We start from the raw sequence: 22,461 nt of genomic DNA, 5'->3' as shown, positions 1-22,461 counted from the left end.
ATTAGGAATGGTCAGCATGGCTTTGTGCAGGGCAGGTCATGTCTAACGAATTTGATTGAATTTTTTGAGCAGGTGACAAAGGTCATTGATGAGGGTCAAGGGTCAGGTAGCAGATGGTGTCTACATGGATTTTAGTAAGGCTTTCGACAAGGTCCCTCATGGTAGGCTCATCTATAAGATTAAGATGCATGGGATCCATGATGACTTGGCCACGTGGATTCAGAATTGGCTTGCCAGCATGTTCTTTCTGAACATTTTTAATCCAGTGACTAGTGCTGTTTACAGGGATCCAGACTGGAACCTCTGCCGTTTGTGCTATGCATAAATGACTTGGATGAAAATGTTGATGCATGGGTTACTAAGTTTGCAGATGATACAAAGATTGGTGGAGTCGTAGATAGTTAGAAGGTTGTCAAAGGATACAGTGGGATATAGATCAGTTGCAGATATGGAAGAGAAATGGCAGATGAAGTTTAATCCGGGTAAATGAGAGGTCCTGCACTTTGGGAGATCAAATGTTAAGGAAAAGTATATAGTTAATGGCAGGGCTTGAACAGCATTGATGTACAGAGGGATCTTAGGGTTCAAATCCATAACTCCCTGAAAGTGTCCACGCAGATAGATAGTGTGGTAAAGAAAGCATGTGGCATGCTTGCCTTTATTGATTGGGGAATTGAGTACAAGAGTCATGATGTCATGTTGCAGCTTTATAAATTTTGGATAGGCCACATTTAGAGTATTGAGCTCAATTCTGGTTACCATATTACAGGAAGGATGTGGCAGCTTTGCAGAAGAGGTTTACCAGGATATAGCTCATATACTCTAAACCAGGCTGTAAGGAGAGGCTAGAAAAACTCAGGTTGTTTTGTCTGGAGTGGTGGAGTCTGAGGGGAGACTTGATAGAAGTATGAGATGCATAGATAGGGTTGACAGTCAGAATCTTCTTCCCAGAGTTGAAATGTCTAAAACTAAGGGGCATGCACTTAAGGAGAGAGGAAGAAAGTTCAAAGGAGATGTGAGGGGCAAGTCTTTTACACAGAGAGTGGTAGGAGTGTGGAACATGCTGCCAAGGGTGGTGGTGGAGGCAGATACGATAGGGGCATTTAAGAGACTTTTACATAAGCACATGAACATACAAGGAATGGAGGGATATGAACCAAAGGCAGGCAAAAGAGATTAGTTTAATTTGTTGTCATCTTGGGCGGAAGGGCCCGTTCCTGTGCTGTACAGTTCAATGTTCTAAAATCTAGTCCTATGACTTCTCAAAAAGCATTTCAAATCACCTTTTGCTGCTTCTTCCAATACCCCAAGGTTCTTAACAAGCAATAAATTTACTCCTGAAGTTACTCACCGATGTTCCATAGACAAGATTGGGTGCCAATCTTTACTCAGCAATATGATAAGTTTTATTGATTTACAAGCATGATGTTTTAAGTTTGCTATCTGTGCTCCTTGTTTGTGGACCTGTGTGTGTAGATTCTCTAAAGAGACAGAGAAATCGAGACAACGGCAAATCTCTTTCATCAGTGCTTTACACTCTAGCTTCAGTGTGATTTTGAATTCTGTGCACATGATATTGCGCTGTCCCACATGTTTTGGTCAACAGGGAATCAAAGTTCAAGTGGCAGAATTAATTTGAGTTGACTTCAAGGCTGACTAGCTTTTACCTTTCAAATAATTGCACATCAAAAGTACTTTAAAGACTTTTGTGACATTCTCCTTTCATATAATACATAACTTGAAAGTGCTTTCTCACCTACTGGATGTCTCATCTGCCTTGGAATACCTGTGTTGAGAATAACAAATAATAAATTAATTTGCCTCACAGCAATGGTGAAAAACAGTTCACTACAACATTAATTATTTATATTGAATCCTTGAGGTCAATAACAGAAACCCATCTAGCCAGAGTTCCTGGTTGAGATAAAATGTCCATTCACCCCAAGTGAGCTATACGATCCTCATTATTTCTGAGCTCATTTTGAAGACAGGAAATTGTGTCAATATCAAAACATATGAAGGGACTGGAAGCCATTCAACCCCTTAAGCGTGTGCTGCACTACCATTCATGGTTGAGCTGGATCTCAATTTCATTTGCCCAACTTAGTTCTGAACTCTAATATTATTGACACACAAGAATTTGGTTTTGAAAGTTTTAATTGCACCCTCCCCTAACAAAACTTGCTTCCAACAGGAACAGCTCCATTTTTGCAGGAGAGAAAAAAAGAGGACTAAATTTCCGTTATTTTTTTTAGGTTGGATTTTACCTCCCCCAACACATATATCTAACCACAGAGGATTAGAAGACAGGGGCAAAATGTAAAATCAAGCATTTCCAGGCACCTACCCTCCCATCAACGACCTGTTTGAAATTTAACAATGTTGGAGAAGTTATCAAACGACCTGCCTGCTCTTCATTAATTGAGACCCTAAAGTTACTCAATTAAAAGAAGAAAACAACAGATAGGATGCAATTCAATACAGATAAGTGTGAGGTATTGCACTTTGGAAAGTCAAACCAAAGTTGGACTTATACATCAAATGGTAAGGTCCTGAGGAGTGTTGTGGAACAGAGGGACCGAGGAATACAAGTACATTGTTCATTGAGAGTGGCATCACATGTAGACAGGGTGGTGAAGGAAACAGTTGGCATGCTGGCCTTCATCCGTTGAGACAGGATCACCATTGAAGGGCGACTCACAGAGGAAGACATACATTGACACCTTTACAGAAACGCTCACAAATTCCCAGGAACTTGCTGGGAAATGGGCACAAAGTCTGGCCATCTCACCTGGGCTAGGAAGGGTCACCAGGACAGGGTCACTCCATGGCCCATCCCCAGCTTTCGTGTAGGCTGCCAAACGAACACTCAGGTTCGTGACAGGCAAAACAACCTCCAGGATAATGTTCTCCCTCTGCCCATTGTCCACAATCACCTAAAATGAAAGAAAACATTGAAAATTGTAGGCATTTCTCTGAAGTGACAGATGAACTTTCCCTTAAACCTATGCCCCCTCGTTTTCCCTGGGAAAAGGACCATATTCATTCATCCTATCTATGCCTCTCATGATTTTATAAACCTCAATAAAGGTCACCCCTCATTCTCCTACCTTCCAAGGAAGAAAGTCCTATCCTGGCTAACCTCTCCCTATCACTCAGCCCTACCAGTCCTGCCAACATCCTTGTAAATCCTCTTCGCACACTTTCCAGTTTAACTATGTGTTTCCTACAACAGGGTGACCAAAACTGTACACAGTACTCCAAGTGTGGCCTCACCAATGACTTGTACAACTGTAACATAATGTTCCAACTCCTAAATTCAATGCCTCAACGGATGAAGGCCACCCTGTCTACCTATGATGCCACTCTCAACGAACTATGTACTTGTATTCCTTGGTCCCTCTGTTCCACAACACTCCTCAGGACCTTACCATTTGATGTATAAGTCCTATCTTGGTTTGACTTTCTGAAGTGCAATACCTCATACTTATCTGTATTGAATTGCATTTGCCAATCCTCAGTCCACTTCCCCATCTGATCAAGTTCCCTCTGTAATTTTTCACTATTTACCTTTTTCGCTATTTACGATACCTCCCAATTTTGTATCATCTGCAAACTTACTAATTATGCCTTGTACATTCGCATCCAGATCATTAATGTAAATAACAAAGGTCCCAGCACTGACGCCTGTGGTGCAGCGCTAATGACAGGCCTCCAGTCTGAGAAACAACCTTCAACCATCACCGTCTGCTTCCTGCCATTAAGCCAATTCTGAATCCAATTTGCTAGCTCTCCCTGGATCCCATGCGACCTAACCTTCATGAGTAGCCCACTGTGTGGGACCTTGTCAGAGGCCTTACTAAAGTCCATATAGACAACATCCACTGCCCTACCCTCATCTATCCTTTTGGTTACCTTTTTGAAAAACTCAAAGATTTGTCAGACATGACTTCCCACGCACAAATCCATGCTGACTATCCCCAAACCGACCTTGACTATCCAAATATTGATTGATCCTGTCCCTCAGTATCCTCTCCAATAACCTGCCTACCACTGATGTCAGGCTCATTGGCCTGTAGTGCCCTGGTTTGTCTTTGCTACTTTTCTTAAGCAATGGAACAACATTACCCACCCTCCAATCTCTTGCAACTTCACCAGTGGCTAAAGATGAAGCAAAAATCTCTGCAAGGGCCTCGGCAATTTCTTCCCTAGCTTCCCACAACATTCCAGGAATGGACTTGATCAGGCCCAGGGTATTTATCCACCTTAATACGCTTTAAGGCTGCAAACACCTCCTCTCTGGTAATATGTATGTGGTCCAAAACATCCCCACTTGTTTCCTTTATTTCCTTAGCATCCATAATTCTCTCCTCAGTAAATACTGAGGAGAAATATTCATTAAAAATCTCCCCAAACTCCTGTGGCGCCACACACGGACAGCCATGCTGATCTTTAAGGGGACCTATTCTCTCCCTAGCCACCCTTTTACTCTTAATATAGCTATATAACCTCTTGGGATTATTTTTAACCTTATTTACCAGATCCATCTCATACACTCTTTTTGCTCTTCTAACTTCCCTCCTAAGTGTCCTCCTACACTTTTTATAGTCATTTAGGAATTCACTTGAGCTTAAATCCAAATGTATGACCACAGCCTTAATATCCCTCATCAGCCAGGGATCCCTAAACCTGTCAACTTTTCCCCTTACCCTAACAGGGACATACTGTCCCTGGACTCTTGATATCACACTTTTTAAAAGCCTCCCACTTGCCATTTAATCCTTTTCCTTCAAACAGACTCACCAATCAACCTCTGCTAGATCCTGCCTAATGGTCCCAAAGTTGGTCCTGTTCAGTTTAGCACCTTAAACTGTGGACCGGTCCTGTCTTTTTCCATAACAATGTTAAAACTAAGAGTTATGGTTACCATACCCAAAGTGCTTTCTGACTGACACTTCAGTCACTTGCCCGACCTGATTTCCTAAGAGGAGGTCCAGTGTTGCATCCTCCCGAGTAGGGCCCTCTACATATTGATTTAGGAAACGTTCTTGGACACATTTGACAAATTTCTCCTCATCTGGGCCTTTTACACTCTTGGTGGCCCTGTCAATACAAAGGAAATTAAAATGTCCAACCAATACTACTCTATTATTCCTACAGGTATCTAAATCTCTCTACACATCTACTCCTCTAGTACCCACTGGTTATTTTGAGGTCCAATTCTCTGTTATCCCTACTTGTTGTATTTTGCAGATGATATCAGGTCTCCAACAAATTTCAGGCTGACAACACATGGTATCGCTGAGGAGGAGCTGCACAATCAGAGAGGCCAACTTTTAGATACATTTGTAACAGCCCCAGCTGCCCTTTCAGATGGATGTTAAAGATCCCATGACTTATACTGAATAAAAACTGGAGAGTTCTCTCTGGTGTCCTGGCAAGTCTTTATCTATCAAACAACATCACAAAAACAGATGATCTCATTGTTATCACAGTTTTTGGGAGACGGTGACTTAGTAGCAATGTCAATGGACTAGTAATCAAATAGCTGAGAAGCTGATACAAGACAAAATGGAAACAATTTGGCAACTGTTAATTGGATTTCAAATGCTTAAAGACTGCCTGGGATGGCAGGACAGGAATCATTGAGGTTTGTAGCATCGGAGAAGAGGAAAACGTGGAGTGAGACTTAAACTGCTTAGGCAAATTGCATGGCATTAGGAATGAAATGAAGCAGGCTATGTGGGATAGTCCTTCCAGTAAGAGTTGAAATGGGCCAAAGCTTTCCATGCATGTTAACAGAACTACAAAATCTGAAAGCTATTCACCTCAGCATGGTCTTGGTCCTGATATGCCACTTTGTATCCTTGCAAGACCCCATTAAGGCCTGTAGATGGTTTCTCCCATTCGAAGAGCAGAGCACTGCCATTGTATTGGAAGGTTATGTTGCTTGGGACTGTGTCTGGCTCTTAAAAAGGTAAACAAAAAGAACCATTGGATAGGTGTTATTCCTCACTGTTACAGATAGGAAAGATAATCACTGTGTACAACAAACAGCTTGTGCAAAACCAATCTGAGCATCAAAGCAAAGGATATGCAAGGAGTAACAAAGCAGGGGCATACCACTCCTCCCCTGAATCTGGGCTGTGTTGCTTTGTGGTCAGCAGGATCTCTAAGTAGCACATCTGCCTCAGTGCTAACAACTGAGCTGCCCTGCCACCCAAGTAGACAATAAGATGATTCTGCTATGTGAGCTCTCTAAATAATCACATTATTCCACTTGTTCTCCATAGCCATATAAAGTTCTCTTGTTCAGGAATCGTCCAAATCCAAGCTTTCGACTGCTGACACCAATGATCCTACAATGAGTTGTGACTGCATAATGCTCACCTTGATTTTTTTGCGCATGTGCAATGACTCAATTTTTAAAAATTAAAAATAAATTCTGCTTTAACCTTTTCTTCTATTCATCAATATATACTGCCTTTTTTTCATTATTAAATGTTTGTTATGCTTTAATCACTCTTTATTGAAATACATTAGATCTTTTTTGTTCCTCTTGGGTGTCATAACAATGTGTTACAAAGATTCTCATTTCCTGTTGGATGTTTTGCTAACTATCTTAACTCTGTGCGCTTTGGTTACTGCCTTATTGCCAACAGTATTCTCTTTTCTCACTCTATCAAAATGCATTGTAATTCTCAACTTCAGTCTCAAGTAAAGTAGGTAAAGCGGAAAGAGAACAATTTAAAATTCTTGCCTCGCCACAAACTAAAGGACATTAAACCGAGAGTCATTCTGCTAAGTTTCCTCCACATCCTCTTCAAGACTTTGGAATCATAAACTCGTATCGGCTTACAGACAAAGAGGTTATTTGACCCATCCTATATCAACTAGCTCTTTGTAAGAGTAGTTGTGTTTCATTCCACATTGATGCTGTTTATAATGCTTAAAGATTTTCATCTTCAAGATTCAGTTCATTTGCAAATTATTGATAGAGTCCACTTCCAATCAGTTTCTAGATCATTTCAAATCTCGTGTACTAACTGAGTTAAAACATGTCTCCTCAACTTCCCTTTAGACCTCTCGAAAATGATTTTTGAACCTTCAACTTACAGCACTATTACACACCTCTGGAGCAGGTCAGACTTGAACCTAGACTTCCTGGCTTACAGGAAGGGACAGACAGCCTTAGTTATGCTACAGAAAATAATTTTCTCTCATTGTCAACACTTGTCATTGTCCTAAAAATGAGGTCACCTCTTAACCTCCTCAGTTTCCAGGAGAACGCTCAGAATGTGCTCAGCCATGCCCAGTAACTGATGATCCCAACACCACATCCTGGCCAACCTGTTTTGTAGCTGTTCAGAGTCTTTAAAACTGCCCTAAAGTGCAGTACCCAGACTTTTCTACACAGAAGGCCAGACTGCCGAGATATAATATTTCAGAAAAATCTCTCCGTTCCTTTATTTTTAAACCTAAGTAGCCCACTTTTTAATCCCTTTATTAAATTTTCTTGTCTTGGGATACTTAACCTCTCTTTGTTTAAAACAAAATCACTTCAAATTCTTGATTTTGGAAACAAATTTAATATAATAAATAACCCTTTTGCTTGGTTGCTACAACTGAGTGTATGCATAACTTTTCAACATAGCTGTGATCTGTGTAAATGCATAGCACTCCTCCTCAGACCCATAACAAAATAAAGATCCCAGACTGGAATGACGATACGAAAAATAGCATTGCCTTATCAGGGATTGAATGAATTTCGGCACTTCAGAGCAAGAAATGCTGCCAAGTCAAACATTTATTACTTCATTATTTGGCAATTTCATTCCTTCCTACTAGGTCAGCTTGTAAATTGGAAGAAGTAAATAATGAAACATACCTCTATCTACAAATCCTATCTCTGTCAACAAACTGAACCTCCACCACTTTTCTTATAAGCTGTTGCTAAATGAGAAGACATTTTGGCTGCAGTTTCCAAAAACAGAAATGTTGAGTTTGGGATCTGACCCAGAAATGTACACGAGTTTAACCTGGCACTTCCAATAGCTGGGCTCTCACCCAAGAATAATTCAAATCCCAGACACAGATTTCCACCTAACTGAAACACTTCCTATGACTCTCATTACATTAAATTCCTAAAGGTTTAACATTAGCTTTGTTAACTTTACAAGACAAACACTTTTCACTTCAGTTGTATTCACCAAAGATCCTTAGAAATCACCTTCCAAACACACATTCACTTCTGTCTAGAACAAGGACAGTAGATGCATGGAAACACCACTACATGCCAAGTTCCCCTCCAAGCCCCTCACCACTCTGACTTGGATATATACCACTGTTCCTTCACTGTTACTGGGTCAAAATCCTGGAATTCCCTCACTAAGGACATTGTGGGTCAACCCACAGCATGTGGCCTGCAGTGGTTCAAGAGGGCAGCAGCTTTGATGCCAGCAGCAGCACCATCCCCTCCTCAAAAGGATGAATATTATAGCTGTTACCCAAAACTGAGGGCTTCGTTGGCTGATTTCTATGTCTGCCCTACGTAGGCCAATTGAAAAAGGTTAATTGGATTGAGGATCAGAAGATGGTCATTTAATTCATCAGCTTGTTTCCCATTCAAATCTCCAGTACTGGCTGGGCCAGAAACGAATGGTTACAAAGCTGGCGTTGGCAGCCGCGTGGTGCAGGAATTAGAAGCTCAAAATATAGGGGCAGAATCAGGCCATTTGGCCCATTGAAGTCTGCCCTGCCATTTGATCATGGCTGATAAACTCCTCACCCCCATTTTCCTTCCTTCTCCCCATAAGCCTTCATCTCATTACCGATTAAAAATCTAACTCCTCCTCAAATTTACTCTCTGTCCCAACATCTATCGCACTTTGGGGTGGCGAATTCCACAGGTTCACAATCTTTTGGGAGAAGTAGTTTCTCCTCAACACTGTTTTAAATTTGCTACCCCTTACCCTAAGTCTATGACCTCTTGTCCTAGAATGCCCCACAAGAGGAAGCATCTGCTCCACATCCATTTTATCTATACCTTTTATCATCTTGAATATCACAATTTGATCTCCCCTCATTCTTCTAAATTCCAGACAGTATAGGCCTAAACTGTTCAATCTCTCTTCGTATGCCAAATCCCTCATGTCTGGGATCAATCTAGTGAACATCCTCTGAACTGCCTCCAACGCCACGACATCTTTCCTCAAATAAGGGAAAATCAAAACTGTGCACAATACTCCAGGTGCAGTCTCACCAATGCCTTGTATAGTTGCAATAATACTTCCTTACTTTTATGTTCTATTCCTTTAGCTATAAAAGCCAACATTCCATTTGCTTTCTTTATTTTCTGCTGTACCCGCATGCTAGTTTACTGTGCCTCATGAATGAGGACACCCAGATCCCTCTGCACCGGAGCACGGTGAAGTCTCTCCCCATTTAGATAATAGGTTGCCCTCCCAGTTTTCCAAAAAAAAAATGCATGACCTCACACTTATCCACGAACTGGGGTTGTAAAGAATATTTACACCTGATAAGTGATAATGACCTCAAACTCAAGGATAGATGAAGTGGAGGCAATGAAAATTTAAAAGGGAAATTTGATGGGCATTTGAAAGAAATAAACTTGTAGGGTATAGGGATTTGGGTAGGGTGATGGAGTGGCAGTAGAGGGCAGGGGGTCGATAATGGGACTGACAGAGAACTAGCATAGCTGGACTTGATGGGCCAAATTGGTTCTTTGTGGATGTTAATAATGCTATGGCTGTGATTTTGGTCTTAGTGCACCATGTGTGACTTTCCCACCATTATCAGTGAGAAAGCTCCTCAGATCAAGCACTAATAAGCACTGGGTTCCTGCCTGACTCACAGGCAGGAACTGCCTGGATTGAAGAACGTCATTGGAGGCCCAAGCTGTGCAGCTGTGAAAAGCAGGGCATCAGTGACTAGGCTTGGTGAGCTGGTGGTTGCAGGTTGTTGAGGGCTTGAAAGCAAGGGAGTATGTGGCTGTTGATATCCCCTGCAACCATCCCTTCCCCAATTGCCTCCAGATTGGTATTACTGAAGGGTACCACTATCCCAGCAGTCAGGTTGCCCAAAAGCAGTTATTTTTCTTGCCTGGAGGGAAGGTAATTGAGCCATAGAGTTGTACAGTACAGAAACAGTGCCTTCAGTCCAACTTGTACATGCTGACCAGATAACCCAAATTAATCTGGTCCCACTTGCCAGCATTTAGCCCATATCAATCTAAACCGTTCCTATTCAGAACTAGCTATTTGGATACAGAACTAGTTCAAAGGTAGAAGGCAGAGGGATGTGGTGGAGGCTTGTTTTCAGACTGGAGGCCTGTGACCAGCTGTATACCACAAAGATTGGTGCTGGGTCCACTGCTTGTTGACATTTATATCAATGATTTGGATGTGGACATGGGAGGTATGGTTAGTAAGTTTGCAGATGATACCAGAATTGGAGGTGTACTGGACAGTGAAGAAAGTTACTTCAGAGTACAACAGGATCATGATCAGAAGGGCCAATGGGCTGAGGAGTGGCAGATGGAGTTTAATTTAAATAAGTGAGGTGCTGCATTTTGGAAAGGCAAGTCTGGGCATAATACTTAATGGTAAGGTCCTGAGCGGTGTTGTAGAACAAAGATGTTGGGAGTGCAGGTTCATAGTTCCTTGAAAGTAGTCATAGATAGACAGGATAGTGAAGGAAGTATTGGGCCTTTATTGGTCAGTGCATTTTGTATAGGAGTGGGAAGGTCATGTTGCAGCTGGACGGGACATTGGTTAGGCCACTTTTGGAATACTCCATGCAATTTTGGTTTCCCTACTACAGGAAAGATGCTGTGAAACTTGAAAGATTTCAGAAAAGATCTACAAGGATGTTGCCAGGGTTGGAGGGTTTGAGCTATAGGGGAAGGCTGAATAAGCTGGAGCTATTTTCCCTGGAGCATCAGAGGCTGAGGGATGATCTTATAGAGGTTTATAAAATCATGAGGGGCATGGATAGGGTAAATAGACAAGTTCTTTTCCCGGGCTGGGGGAGTCTAAAACTAGAGGGCATAGGTTTAAGGTGAGAGATGAAAAGGTTTAAAAGGGACCTAAGGGGCAACTTTTTCACGCAGAGCGTGGTGCATGTATGGAATGAGCTGCCAGAGGAAGCAGTGGAGGCTGCTACAATTACAACATTTAGAAGGCATCTGGATGGGTATATGAATAGGAAGGGTTTAGAGGGATATAGGCCAAATGCTGGCAAATGAGACTAGATTAATTTAGAATATCTGGTCGGCGTGGGCGACTTGGATCAAAGGGTCTGTTTTCATGTTGTATATGTCTATGACTATGACTCCATTCATGTACCCATCCAGATGTCTCTTAAACATTGCAATTGCACCAGCCTCCACTATATGGTCTGACAGCTTATTCCCTACATGCACCACCGTCTGCCTGAAAAAGTTGCTTCTTACGTTCCTTTTGAATCTTTCCCCTCTCATCTTAATCCTATAGTTTAGGACTCACCTACACTGGGTAAAAGACCTTGGCTATTCCTCATGCCCCTCATGATTTTATAAATATCTATAAACCACCAAACCTCATCCTCTGATGCTCCAGAGAAAACAGCCCGAGTCTCTTCAGCCTCTGCCTGTAGCTCAAACCCTCCATCCCTGGCAACATCCTTGTAGATCATTTCTGAACCCTTTCAAGTTTAACAACATCCTTCCTAAAGTGGGGAGACCAGAACTGAATGCAGTATTCCAAAAGTGGCCTAACCAATGTCCTGTACAGCCACATGACCTCCCAATCATCTACTCAATGTACTGTCCAATAAAGGCAAGTGGACCAAATGCCTTCTTCACTGTCATGTATACCTGTAATTCCACCTTCAAGAAACTATGAACCTGCATCCCAAGACCTATTTGTTTGGCAATACTCGTCAGGACTCTACTTTTAAGTGTATAAATCCTGCCTTGATTTGCCTTACCAAAATGCAACACCTCACACTTATCTAAATTAAACTCCATCTGCCACTCCTTGGCCCTTCAATCCACCTGATCAAGGTCTCATTGTACTCAGAGATAACCTTTTTCATTGTCCACTACACCACTAATTTAGGTGTCATCTGCAAACTTACTCACCATTCCTCCTATACTCACATCAAAATCATTTTTATATATGACAAAAAGCAGTGGACCCAGCACCAATTCTTGCAGCACACTGCTGGTCACAGGCCTCCAATCCGAGAAACAACCCTCTACTACCATCCTCTGTCTTCTACCTTCAAGTCAATTTTGTATCTAAATGGCTAGTTCTCCCAGAATTCCATGTGATCTAACTTTGCTAATCAGTCTACCATGCAGAACCTTGTCAAACACCTTACTGAAGCCTTTATAGACGGAGTCCATCGTTCTGTCTTCAGCAAGCTTCTTTGTCACTTCTTGATCACTTCCGTAATCAGTCCTTGCCTTTCCAAATACATGTCGATCCTGTCCCTCAGAATCCCCTCCAACAACTTACCCATGACTGACATCAGGCTTACTGGCATCAGTCTATATTTACCTGTTTTTTCTTTACAACCTACCTTAAGCAATGGCACCACATTAGCTACCCTCCAATCTTCCGACATCTCACCTGTGGCTATCAATAATACAAATATCTCAGCAAGGGAACCTGCAATCACTTCCTTAGCTTCCCACATAGTTCTGGGATTTACTTGATCAGGTCCCAGGGAGTTATCCAGAACCAGTGGTGGCTTGAGGCCTGTAACTGCTAATTAATCAACTAAGGGTTTTAATTGGTGGCAGGTCATGAAGGCCAACCATGGACATTCTCATCCAGAACTTAACTGCCAAAGTGGCAGGAAAGCGGTGAGCATCTCTCTTACACCATACTGCCCAATTATTTGCACTTACCTGCCCTTTCCAGGGAGTGCCATTGAGGTAGAAAACAGGAGTCATTTCTGTGTTGCAAACCTGCCTCCAGTGGGAAACTGGCCAAAGTTCATATTTTCACACCATTTTTTCTAAATCAACATGGAAATGGGTTTTCTGTCCAGTTAAACCCATGGGGGCAGGAGTGAAGGCAGCTCAGACAAAATGGCGACTCATTCAGACAATTGTACCAGCCATCGCCATGGTTGCTGGTGGTACCTAGGGAGATAGTTTCCACAGCCTTCCAGACTGTGATTTCATAGGGAATCAGGGATTTGATAACAGTGAGGAAGAGGATGTGGCAGAACAAGACACCTCATGATTATACCTGGGCAGCTCCCTGTTCTGTGTCACCTCTCTCTGCCTCTAATGCCCCCTCATCTTTCATTTCCTGTCCATGCTCATTTCCACTGGTGAGGTGTCAAATCCAGAGTTTCCCCATCCTCAAGATCCATTGCTCTCTGGAGGGCAGTGTTAAAGAGAGTACAGCTGATCAGCACAACTGAAGCATTTGCAGGAGGGTGTCACAGGGTATCTCCCCTAGCCCTCTGAATCTGCAGTGCCCCTTTATTACGAATCTGATACATTGTTCAGTTTGAGTGAAGGCAGCATGGATGAAATGCCAGTATAAGATGCTGCAGAGAGCTATAGCTGAGCCTTAAAGGAGTACACAGTGAAGAAATTCAAGGCCAGTTTCCTTTGCTAAGGTGAGATGCAAGGTACACACTGGCTCTGACCGTCAAGCTTTGTTGGTAGCATCCTTTATCACTGGTTTTCTGCTATGTCTAGGTGTGTGCCTATATACTTGTAACACATTTGCTCAGGGTATTGTTTCCTTCTCCTCATGCCCTGTTTCGTCCCATGAGCTTCTTGTGCCCAGTGTCCTGCCTTCCCAAACTGCAGGCTGGAGCTCCTTCGTTTCTGAGAGCTCCTGAGCAATGGCAGTCTGGGGAAAGTGCAGAACGTTTCTATAGGCAGAATTTTAACAAGCCCATTTACAAGTGCAGGTAGGTTGGGAAGTTGGCACATCCTATACCCCATTTCTACAATATTGGTGATGCCAGAAGAGGTAAGATGTCCAGTCACACCCATATCGTGACCATTTTTTCAGGCCATTCTCTCTGTTCTACCCAGATTGAGCCATGAGAATCCATGCACACCACCACCCACCCCCCAACTACCCAGCTCTCTGCTGCTGTTGCTAATCACAAATCAATACAGGAATGGCAGCAGGCCATTTAGCCCTTGGACTTTTTAGAGCCATTCAATGAGGTCATGAATCTTTGGACTGGGAGGAAACCGGAGTACCCGGAGGAAACCCATGCAGACACGGGGAGAATGTGTAAACTCCACACAGACAATCACCCGAGGGTGGAATTGAACCCAGGTCCCTGGCGCTGTGAGGCAGCAGTGCTAACCACTGAGCCACCTTGCCACCCCTTAGACAAATATTGATCAATCTGAAGTTTAACATTGACAGTTGCCTGAATATCAATTCAACAACTGCAAACACATCTAGAAGGACAAGGGCTGCAGATATATGGAAACCTGCAGATTCCCCTTCAAGCTACACATTATCCTGACTTAGAAATCCACCTTTTCAAGGACACATAGGGATGGGCAATAAGTGTTGTTCTGGCCAGCAGTGCTAGCATCCCATAAACAAAATGTTTAAAAAAATCCCATTTTATGCAAGACAGTATCAAGCAAATCTCATCCTTCACTCCTAAAAGATTTGGTTCTAATTTTTGGACATTTCTCCCCAGTTTTAGAGTTCCCAACCAGCAGAAATCATTTATTTCTAGCTGCCCTAACAGTTTCACTGAGAAGTTTCATCTGGATTTCCACATGGTCACATCAATGTCACAGTTAAAACACTGGACAATGCTAATTTACTTTTTTAATTTCATTAAAAAAATTCAGTCACTGGAAATGGGCATTGTTGACTGGACCAGCATTTATTGCCCATCCCAAGTTGCTCTTGAGAAGGTAGTCATGAGCCACCTTCTTGAATGACTGCAATCCAATTTAGAGGCAACAGATTTCAGATTTGGGAGGTCTCCAGCTTTAATTTTCCACAATTACTGTTTTCAAAATGCTGCTGTTGACAACACCCAGCCAATCAAAATCATTCCCTAGGAAGTTCACATGTCAAAATGTAACACTTACATTATTATGGATACTGTGAGTAATAAAAATAATGAAACAAGCATGACACTGTGGAAGCTCACTTCTCTTTTGTAACATTTTTAGCTCAGACACTTTGTGCCTGAGGAATGCAATTATTGTAAATATATTTTGTTGTGATGACCCCTCATGTTTCTTGGATTCTTTAATATCACAATATCCAAGCCCAGTTTCTTATAACAGGGAAGATAACATAAGCATTGCCACATCAAGTAAAACACCCTGTTAGAGGCAAACCCATGGTGTGATATATATGATAAAACAAAGAATTACAGATGCCAGAAGTCTGATACAGAAACAAATTGCTGGAGACACAATATGTCAAACAGAAGGAAGCCCATTGGATTTGAAACACTAACTCTGTTTCCTCTCCACAAATGCTGTTAAATCTGCTGAGTTTCTCCAGCAATTTATGTTTTTGTATGATATAAAATCCTTGTTTTAAAATGTTGTAATTGTTGTGATGTAGGATTGTAGTAGTTAATTACTGCACAACGAGCTCTCACAAACAATGATCAGATGATCTGCTTGTATGTGTTAATTCAAGGGAAAAAGTACACATATGAAAACAGAAATAAATATTCAAATTAGCAAATTGAACTCTCAAATTTAACTACTCTTTGGATAAACAGTACCTCTGACAGTGTAGCACTCTCTGGCTAATGCTCTGGGAGCACCACTTGGAGCTAACACTGACCCCTCATGTTTATCCAAGAGTGGAAACAGTGCCTCCACCCTCACCTCCTTCAAATGTTTCCGCTGCCACCCAGCTGCTCCATGGCGAGGTGCCAATCTCTGTGCTGCAGGCCAACCGGATCCAATATCGCGAGTATGGTGCCAATGCTCTGATCATGTGATTGAATGGTGGAACAGAGATATCCTTCAAATAGATCTCTTGACTGAGGTCACCCTCAGATTGCTTGGCCTGAAAGAAATTAGGAAAAGCAAACATGTGATTTTCTAAAGTAAAATATTGCTCCCCGCAATCTGGCCTCAGACCTTCACGTGCATAGCAAACATTATTGTTCTCTAAAAAACAGAAGTGGTCACCAAAGAGAGGAAATTTCACAAAAAAAATATGCTTATGGATCCTTTCCACATCCTTGCACTCATGTAAACAAAAGGTCCGAAACTTAAGAATGCATGTTGGCAAAACTCACTTCTCGATTCCTCAGAAAAAAAACATAAGACATCTCAAATTATTTTCGCATTCAGTGATGCAGGGTTCTGTCTAAGAGACTGCTCAGTTCAATACTGCATGAATTATCTTCTCCTAAACTGTCATCAAGATGTAAAGGTGCCGGTGTTGAACTGGGGTGGACAAAGTCAGAAGTCACACGACACCAGGTTATAGTCCAACAGGTTTATTTGAAATCACAAACTTTTGGATTGCTGCTCCTTCGCCAGGTGAAACATTACCTGACGAAGGACCAATGCTTCAAAAGCTTGTGATTTCAAACAAACTTGTTGGTCTATAACCTGGTGTCTTGTTACTTCTGACTTTATACTGTCTTCAATTCTGCTTAGTCTGTTGTACTAAGGCCATGTGCCTGCACCAAGGCATCTCAATCTTTAAGGTTAGCCCCCATAACTCAGGAAAGTCAAAAGGTACAAAAACTCAGCAGGTCTGGCAGTATCTATGTAGAGAGAAACAAAGTTAATGCTTCAAGTTTGCTCTCTCCACAGGTGCTGCCAGACCTGCTAAGTTTCTCCAGCACACCCTCTTTCATTTTAGATTTTCAATTTCCACAGTATTTTGTTTCATATTTGAAGTTTCCCATCTGGGCCCAGTTAGGAGACTGCATCACTGCCCAAATAATTAGGTTGTCTTTTTTTATCATTCAGAAGCGCTCTTACACACAATCGAATGTCTCTTTTTCCATCACCAAATCACAGTATTTTTTTCATCTGTTAACCACTACCTGTGATTCTAATTTAATGGATTTTGCACACAACTTATTAAGTGCATTGCAACTCAGCAAAGGTGAGGGAAAGGTAGGGAGCAGGGGAGGGAGCTAAATCAAAATGGAGTTGGAAAGAGATAATTACACTGTTTCATTCTCCTAAATGATTTCTTATACCTGTCCATATTATCCATGTTTGGCTGACAGCCCAGACTCAAAATCTCAGAAGGGGGTTGTTTTGACAATTGGAGAAAGCTGTTGATTTCGCTTAAATTGCATCCCTATGTGCTTAGAATAAGTTGTTCTTTCTGCAATCTCTTTTGTTAATGAGTCAAAGTTTATTTATAAAGATTTAAAGATGTAAATTGTTTGAAACCTACGTTATTCATACGTTAATTGTCTGCCTCATTAACACTTTATCTAGTTGTAAAAAGAGCAATTTTCATGTACAGATAGATTAAAGGGACTTTTCTAAAATTCATTCATGGAATGTGGGCATCACTACCTAGCCCAGCATTCATTGCCCATCCCTAATTACCCAGAGAGCAGTTAAGAGTCAACCACATTGCTGTGGGTCTGGAGCCACATGTAGGCCAGATCAGGTAAGGATGGCAGAGTTCCTTCCCTAAAGAATATTAGTGAACCAGATGGATTTTTCCTGACAATCAACAATGGTTTCATGATCATCATTTGACTCTTATTTCTAGATTATTATTGAATTCAAATTCCACCATCTGCCATGGTGGGATTCAAACCCAGGTTCCCAGACTATTACCTAGGTCTCTAAATTAGTAGTTTAGCGATAATACCGCTCGGCCACCACCTACCCTTGATGTGGAATTATAAGAAGTCTTGTGGGGGTAGCTGATGGCAGCTTGGCAAGCGGTTTAAAGGACTCAGAACGTAGAACGTTGTACAGGAACAGACACTTGAGCTCATCATGGGGTATTCACCCCAACTCCCAGAATGGTTCAGAAGTTACCTTTCAAAAGGTACCTGAACAATATCGCTTCATTGGAGGCCTCACTGATGATGTTACCTAGCATGGTGACGAAGCGGCTGAACGAAAACAAGCCAGCCCGGCAAGCAAGTCAACAGCCATACCTGAATACAATCTTAGTTTCAAAACTGAGTGAAACATGAGTCATGAAGAAACTGATGTGACCCCACCTAATGAGGTGTGGGTCCAGGAGATACCAAACCCGCAAACCAGGTCAGGAGTGCAAGATGCACACCTGGGGAACTAGTGTGGGGGTAAGGATCCCAGAACTCAGACCCACCCACCCACCATATTTACATGGCTCTGGAATTGTTTCAGCTTTATAAAAGTCCAGGCCACACAGAGTGCTGGGGATGCACACTGGCACTTTCTCAAATTTAGTTATACAAGCACTGGTCTCATGCTGGCACCTTACTCAAATGGATGCACATTATCAGATTATTGCTCTGGCTTCACACTCTAACTGAATCAAAATCATATCCAATCCACCAAGGTCCACTGCTTACAACAAAATAAATTAAAAACTCAGAGAGCCAAGCTGAAGTAGACTACTTTTTATAAAGGCTACCCACTGCCACTCAGAAATTTCCTTACCAAAACCCTTCCCACCTGTAACTCAGTCCCTGAGGAGCTACAACTTCAGGTCATTCACAGAATACAATCAGGCAGTTCCTATGGAATGATGATTCAGTAACGAAAACAAACTGCTGGAGGAACTCAGCAGGTCTGGCAGCATCTGTGGAGAGAAAGCATAGTTAACATTGAGAAGGGTCACTGCTGACAGATCTGCTGAGTTTCTCCAGCAATTTCTGTTTCCGTTTCAGATTTCTAGCATCTGCGGTTTTTTATTGTTTCATTTTAATGATTGAGTAATGCTGTGCAATTTAGTGAGTGCACATAGTTTCAGAATGAGCTTCTCCTATCAATTGGAGAAGTGAAAGGCATGAGTTCCCAAATCCAGTCCATTCATTGACCTCAAATACTCCATTGATGAAATGCTGTCTACTGATGATCTGACTCTGCATTTCACGTCACTTTTACAAATGGAAAACTTAAATCCCTTAGAGAAATATAAAATTCACAATCAAGACTACAAATTAATTTATCCCTATAAGATTGGCCCAGAAGACAATGCCTCTTTCATCTTCCACGCTCTGCAGAGGCAGTTGAACAGACTATTCGACTGTGGACACACCACATCTGAACTAGATCCTGCCGTCTCTCCAGATCTTCAAAAACATGCACTTTACAGTAAAGCTCACTGTGTAGAGACCAGGAACTTACAAATGTTCTTCTCTTTATATCCCAGTGCACTTTGACATGCTGCTTGTATTACAGGAGGATTTCTAAACTGGTACAGCTTCCATCCTTGTGATGGTGCATGATACCAAAGCCAAATAATCCTACTAAATGGAAGCAAATTCTTCCAAGAAACTATTGGAAGGTTGAGGCCTTGGTTAATGTCACTGGACTAGCATTCCAGTGAATGGAGCAGTTTAGCTTATGAAGAGGTCTGTATAAGTTCAGGCTGTTTTCTTTAGAGCAGAGAAGGCTGAGGGGGGTCCTGATTATTGAGGTATATAAGATTATGAGGGGCATGGACATGATGGATAGGAAGCAGCTGCACCCCTTAGTTGAAGGGTCAATTAACAGAGGGCATAATTCTAAGATGAAAGACTAGAGTTCTGAGCAAAATCTTTTCACCCAGAGTGTAGTGTGGTCTGGAATACATAGCCTGGGAAGGTGCCTGAGGCCAGAAAACCTCAGAACATTTAAAAAGTACTTGGATGAGCACTTGAAATGTCGTAATATTGAAGGTCCATGAGCTGGAAAGTGGGACTAGATTAGATTTGGAGTTTTTCTGAAGAAGGGTCCAGACCCGAAACGTCAGCTTTCAGGCTCCTCCGATGCCGCTTGGCCTGCTGTGTTCATCCAGTTCTACACCTTGTTATCTTAGATTTAGGGTAGTTCTTTTGTCTGTGCACACCTGAAGTGCTAAAGGGCTTCTTCTGTACTGTGAACCCCAGGCCAATGCTTGAGGGACATGGGTTCAAATTCCACCATGGAAAATGGTGAAATTTCCATTCAAAAATTCTGGAATAAGAATTAACTACTGTAAAAAAAAAACATCCGGTTCAGTAATCCTTTCGGGGAAGAAACATCCTTACCTGGTCTGGCCTACATACAACTCCAGACCCATAGCAGAGTGCTTTATGCGTAAGTGCCCTCTGAATGGGTTGTAAATATTGGCCCAGCCAGTGACTCCCACATCCCATAAAAGAATAATGGAGAGCATGGGAGCTGGCAATGTTCATTTCTCAGCCAATATCTTGACAAGCTGATTATCTGGTCATTATCACATTGCTGTTGATTTGAGCTTACTGTGTACATACTGTCTACCACATCTCCTTCAATACACTAGTGACCACATTTCACAAGGATCTTATTAACTGTGAATTTCTTTAAGATGCCCTGCAGTGATGGAAAATTCTAAGGAAATGAGTAAAATAAGCAGTCAGACTAAAGAATCAGATGTGGAACCTTTCTGATTTGTGTAGCTCAGTAACACATTGGATAGAAACTCCCTCTCTCAGATGACAGCACATCCTATGTTTGCTGCAAATTTGATATAAAGATTAAGGAGGCAGGAGGAGCAGAGCCAGCAGTCTCTGTACTGAATACAGTTCTGTTTATGGAAAGAATTGTGGCTTTTGTCTTCAGAAGAGATTTGATGAAAATGTTTAAAATCACAATGGACTTTGATTGAGAAAATAAAGAGAATTGTTTCAAATATCTGAAAACTTGCTAACTGGAATCTGGCTTAATCAAACAGTAGCAACTCAAATCACTTAGCCCTATTACATGAAAATTGTCCTGCAGTTTGCTCTCAATGCCTGAGATCTCTGCCCCAAATCAAAAGGTGACCAGGGAGGAATCATTGTGGCTGATCGTATTATGGTCAAGCACCCAGTTAACATCTCTCCTCTCAAAGGAGGAGACAGGAATTTTCTCCAGATATAGTAGGAACTGCCGATGCTGGAGTCTGAGATAACAAGGTGTAGAGCTGGAAGAGCACAGCAGGCCAGGCAGCATCAGAGAAGCAGGAAAGCTGACGTTTCGGGTCTAGACCCTTCTTCATTTTCTGAAGAAGGGTCCAGACACAAAATGTCAGCTTTCCTGCTCCTCTGATTCTGTCTGGCCTGCTGTGTTCATCCAGCTCTAATCTTGTTATCTAGGAATTTTCTCCAAGTGTATCATTGCGTTCAACATGTTGAAGGAAAATTTCAGCATTTTCTTGGAAGTTGGTACTCAGAACGTTAGGATTTGAAGAGGTCATATTTATACACAATCCTAGTTTCTCCCAAAAAATGCTCAGAAATCTTCCATTTTTATTCTAAATTTTTTGAATACAGAATGGGGTAAAAGTCTGCCTGATGGACAGTTCCCATGTGGGAAGGATTCAAGTCCCACTTCAGGCTTCAGCATATCTTGGATTTTCCAATTTACTGATACCTGAAGAGTCAGTCAGCTCATTTGGAAATATTTGCCATGCATCTATAATCACTCATTTGTCTTCAACGCTCCAAATTCTGACCTTTTCTCAATTTCCCACCTTGAAATGTCAGTACCAAGTTTAAATCTCTCCACATAATCATCCTAAACATTCCAGATTTAGAAAGAATGGACTGGATTTTCTGGTGAGTCCTGAGTCCATAGTTATTGGCGACCCAATCGGGTGCCTTGGAGCTTGCCCTCCAATTAAGAATGGTAAGTGATCTACTAATTCTGCAGGCTTAAGTCAACACCACTGGCAAAAGTGATTGGGGATTGCAAGGACACCTCAATACTGTTACAGCCCTTGCTGGACAGCACAAAAATTGCAGAAATGAACAAAATTAAGGTTGGCAGTTCAAGGCACCTGGATTGGGCTCAGTTATGATCACTATCTTTTGATATCATTGGGACATGGGAGCTTCTGACTCCAGTGGATACCTAACCAGCTGCTGTTTAGCGGTCAGCTTTGGCAAACAGTGAATGGGGAGGCCTTGATTTGTAAAGCCTTAAGGCATTTCATTAAATTAAAGGTGCTAAGTAAATACAAATTATTGTTTGTTGTCTGTATAAACTGAATTTGTATTTGATTTTCCCAGCTCCACTGAGCTGGGATTGGATGTGCCCAAACCGTACCAACAGTGGATACGTCTCCCATGGGTGAGTTAAGATGTGGGTCAGTGCACCTAATACCAAGGCTGGCAGCTAATTAAGGTGTGCCTTGGTATTTTGCCTCTGTTCGATTATTTGAAATGCCTTGAGATATTCCACTAAATTAAAGGTGCTATATAAATACAAATTATTGTTTGTTGTCTATAAATACTGACTGTGTGTTGAATTTTTCCAGTTCCATTGAGGGCGTTGCATAGTATTGTAGAACAGAG

General features: G+C 41.9%; 1 protein-coding gene across 1 annotated transcript in view; it reads right to left on the bottom strand.

Annotated features, from left to right (window-relative positions):
- Positions 1–22,461, bottom strand: part of LOC109921356 (tyrosine-protein kinase receptor UFO) — a 234,224-nt gene that overhangs the window by 115,184 nt on the left and 96,579 nt on the right. The window contains exons 7-10 of the mRNA XM_048618422.1: positions 15,863–16,046; positions 5,829–5,968; positions 2,792–2,936; positions 1,757–1,786 (exon numbers count right to left, since the gene is read on the bottom strand). Coding sequence (XP_048474379.1) covers positions 1,757–1,786; positions 2,792–2,936; positions 5,829–5,968; positions 15,863–16,046 — 499 coding nt within the window. The remainder of the gene's footprint in view (positions 1–1,756; positions 1,787–2,791; positions 2,937–5,828; positions 5,969–15,862; positions 16,047–22,461) is intronic.

This window comes from Rhincodon typus, chromosome 39 (genome assembly GCF_021869965.1).
Source record: "Rhincodon typus isolate 14 chromosome 39, sRhiTyp1.1, whole genome shotgun sequence".
Taxonomy (NCBI): Eukaryota; Metazoa; Chordata; class Chondrichthyes; order Orectolobiformes; family Rhincodontidae; genus Rhincodon; species Rhincodon typus.
Note: the sequence above shows the minus strand (reverse complement) of the source record. Positions and strands in the feature narration are given on the sequence as shown.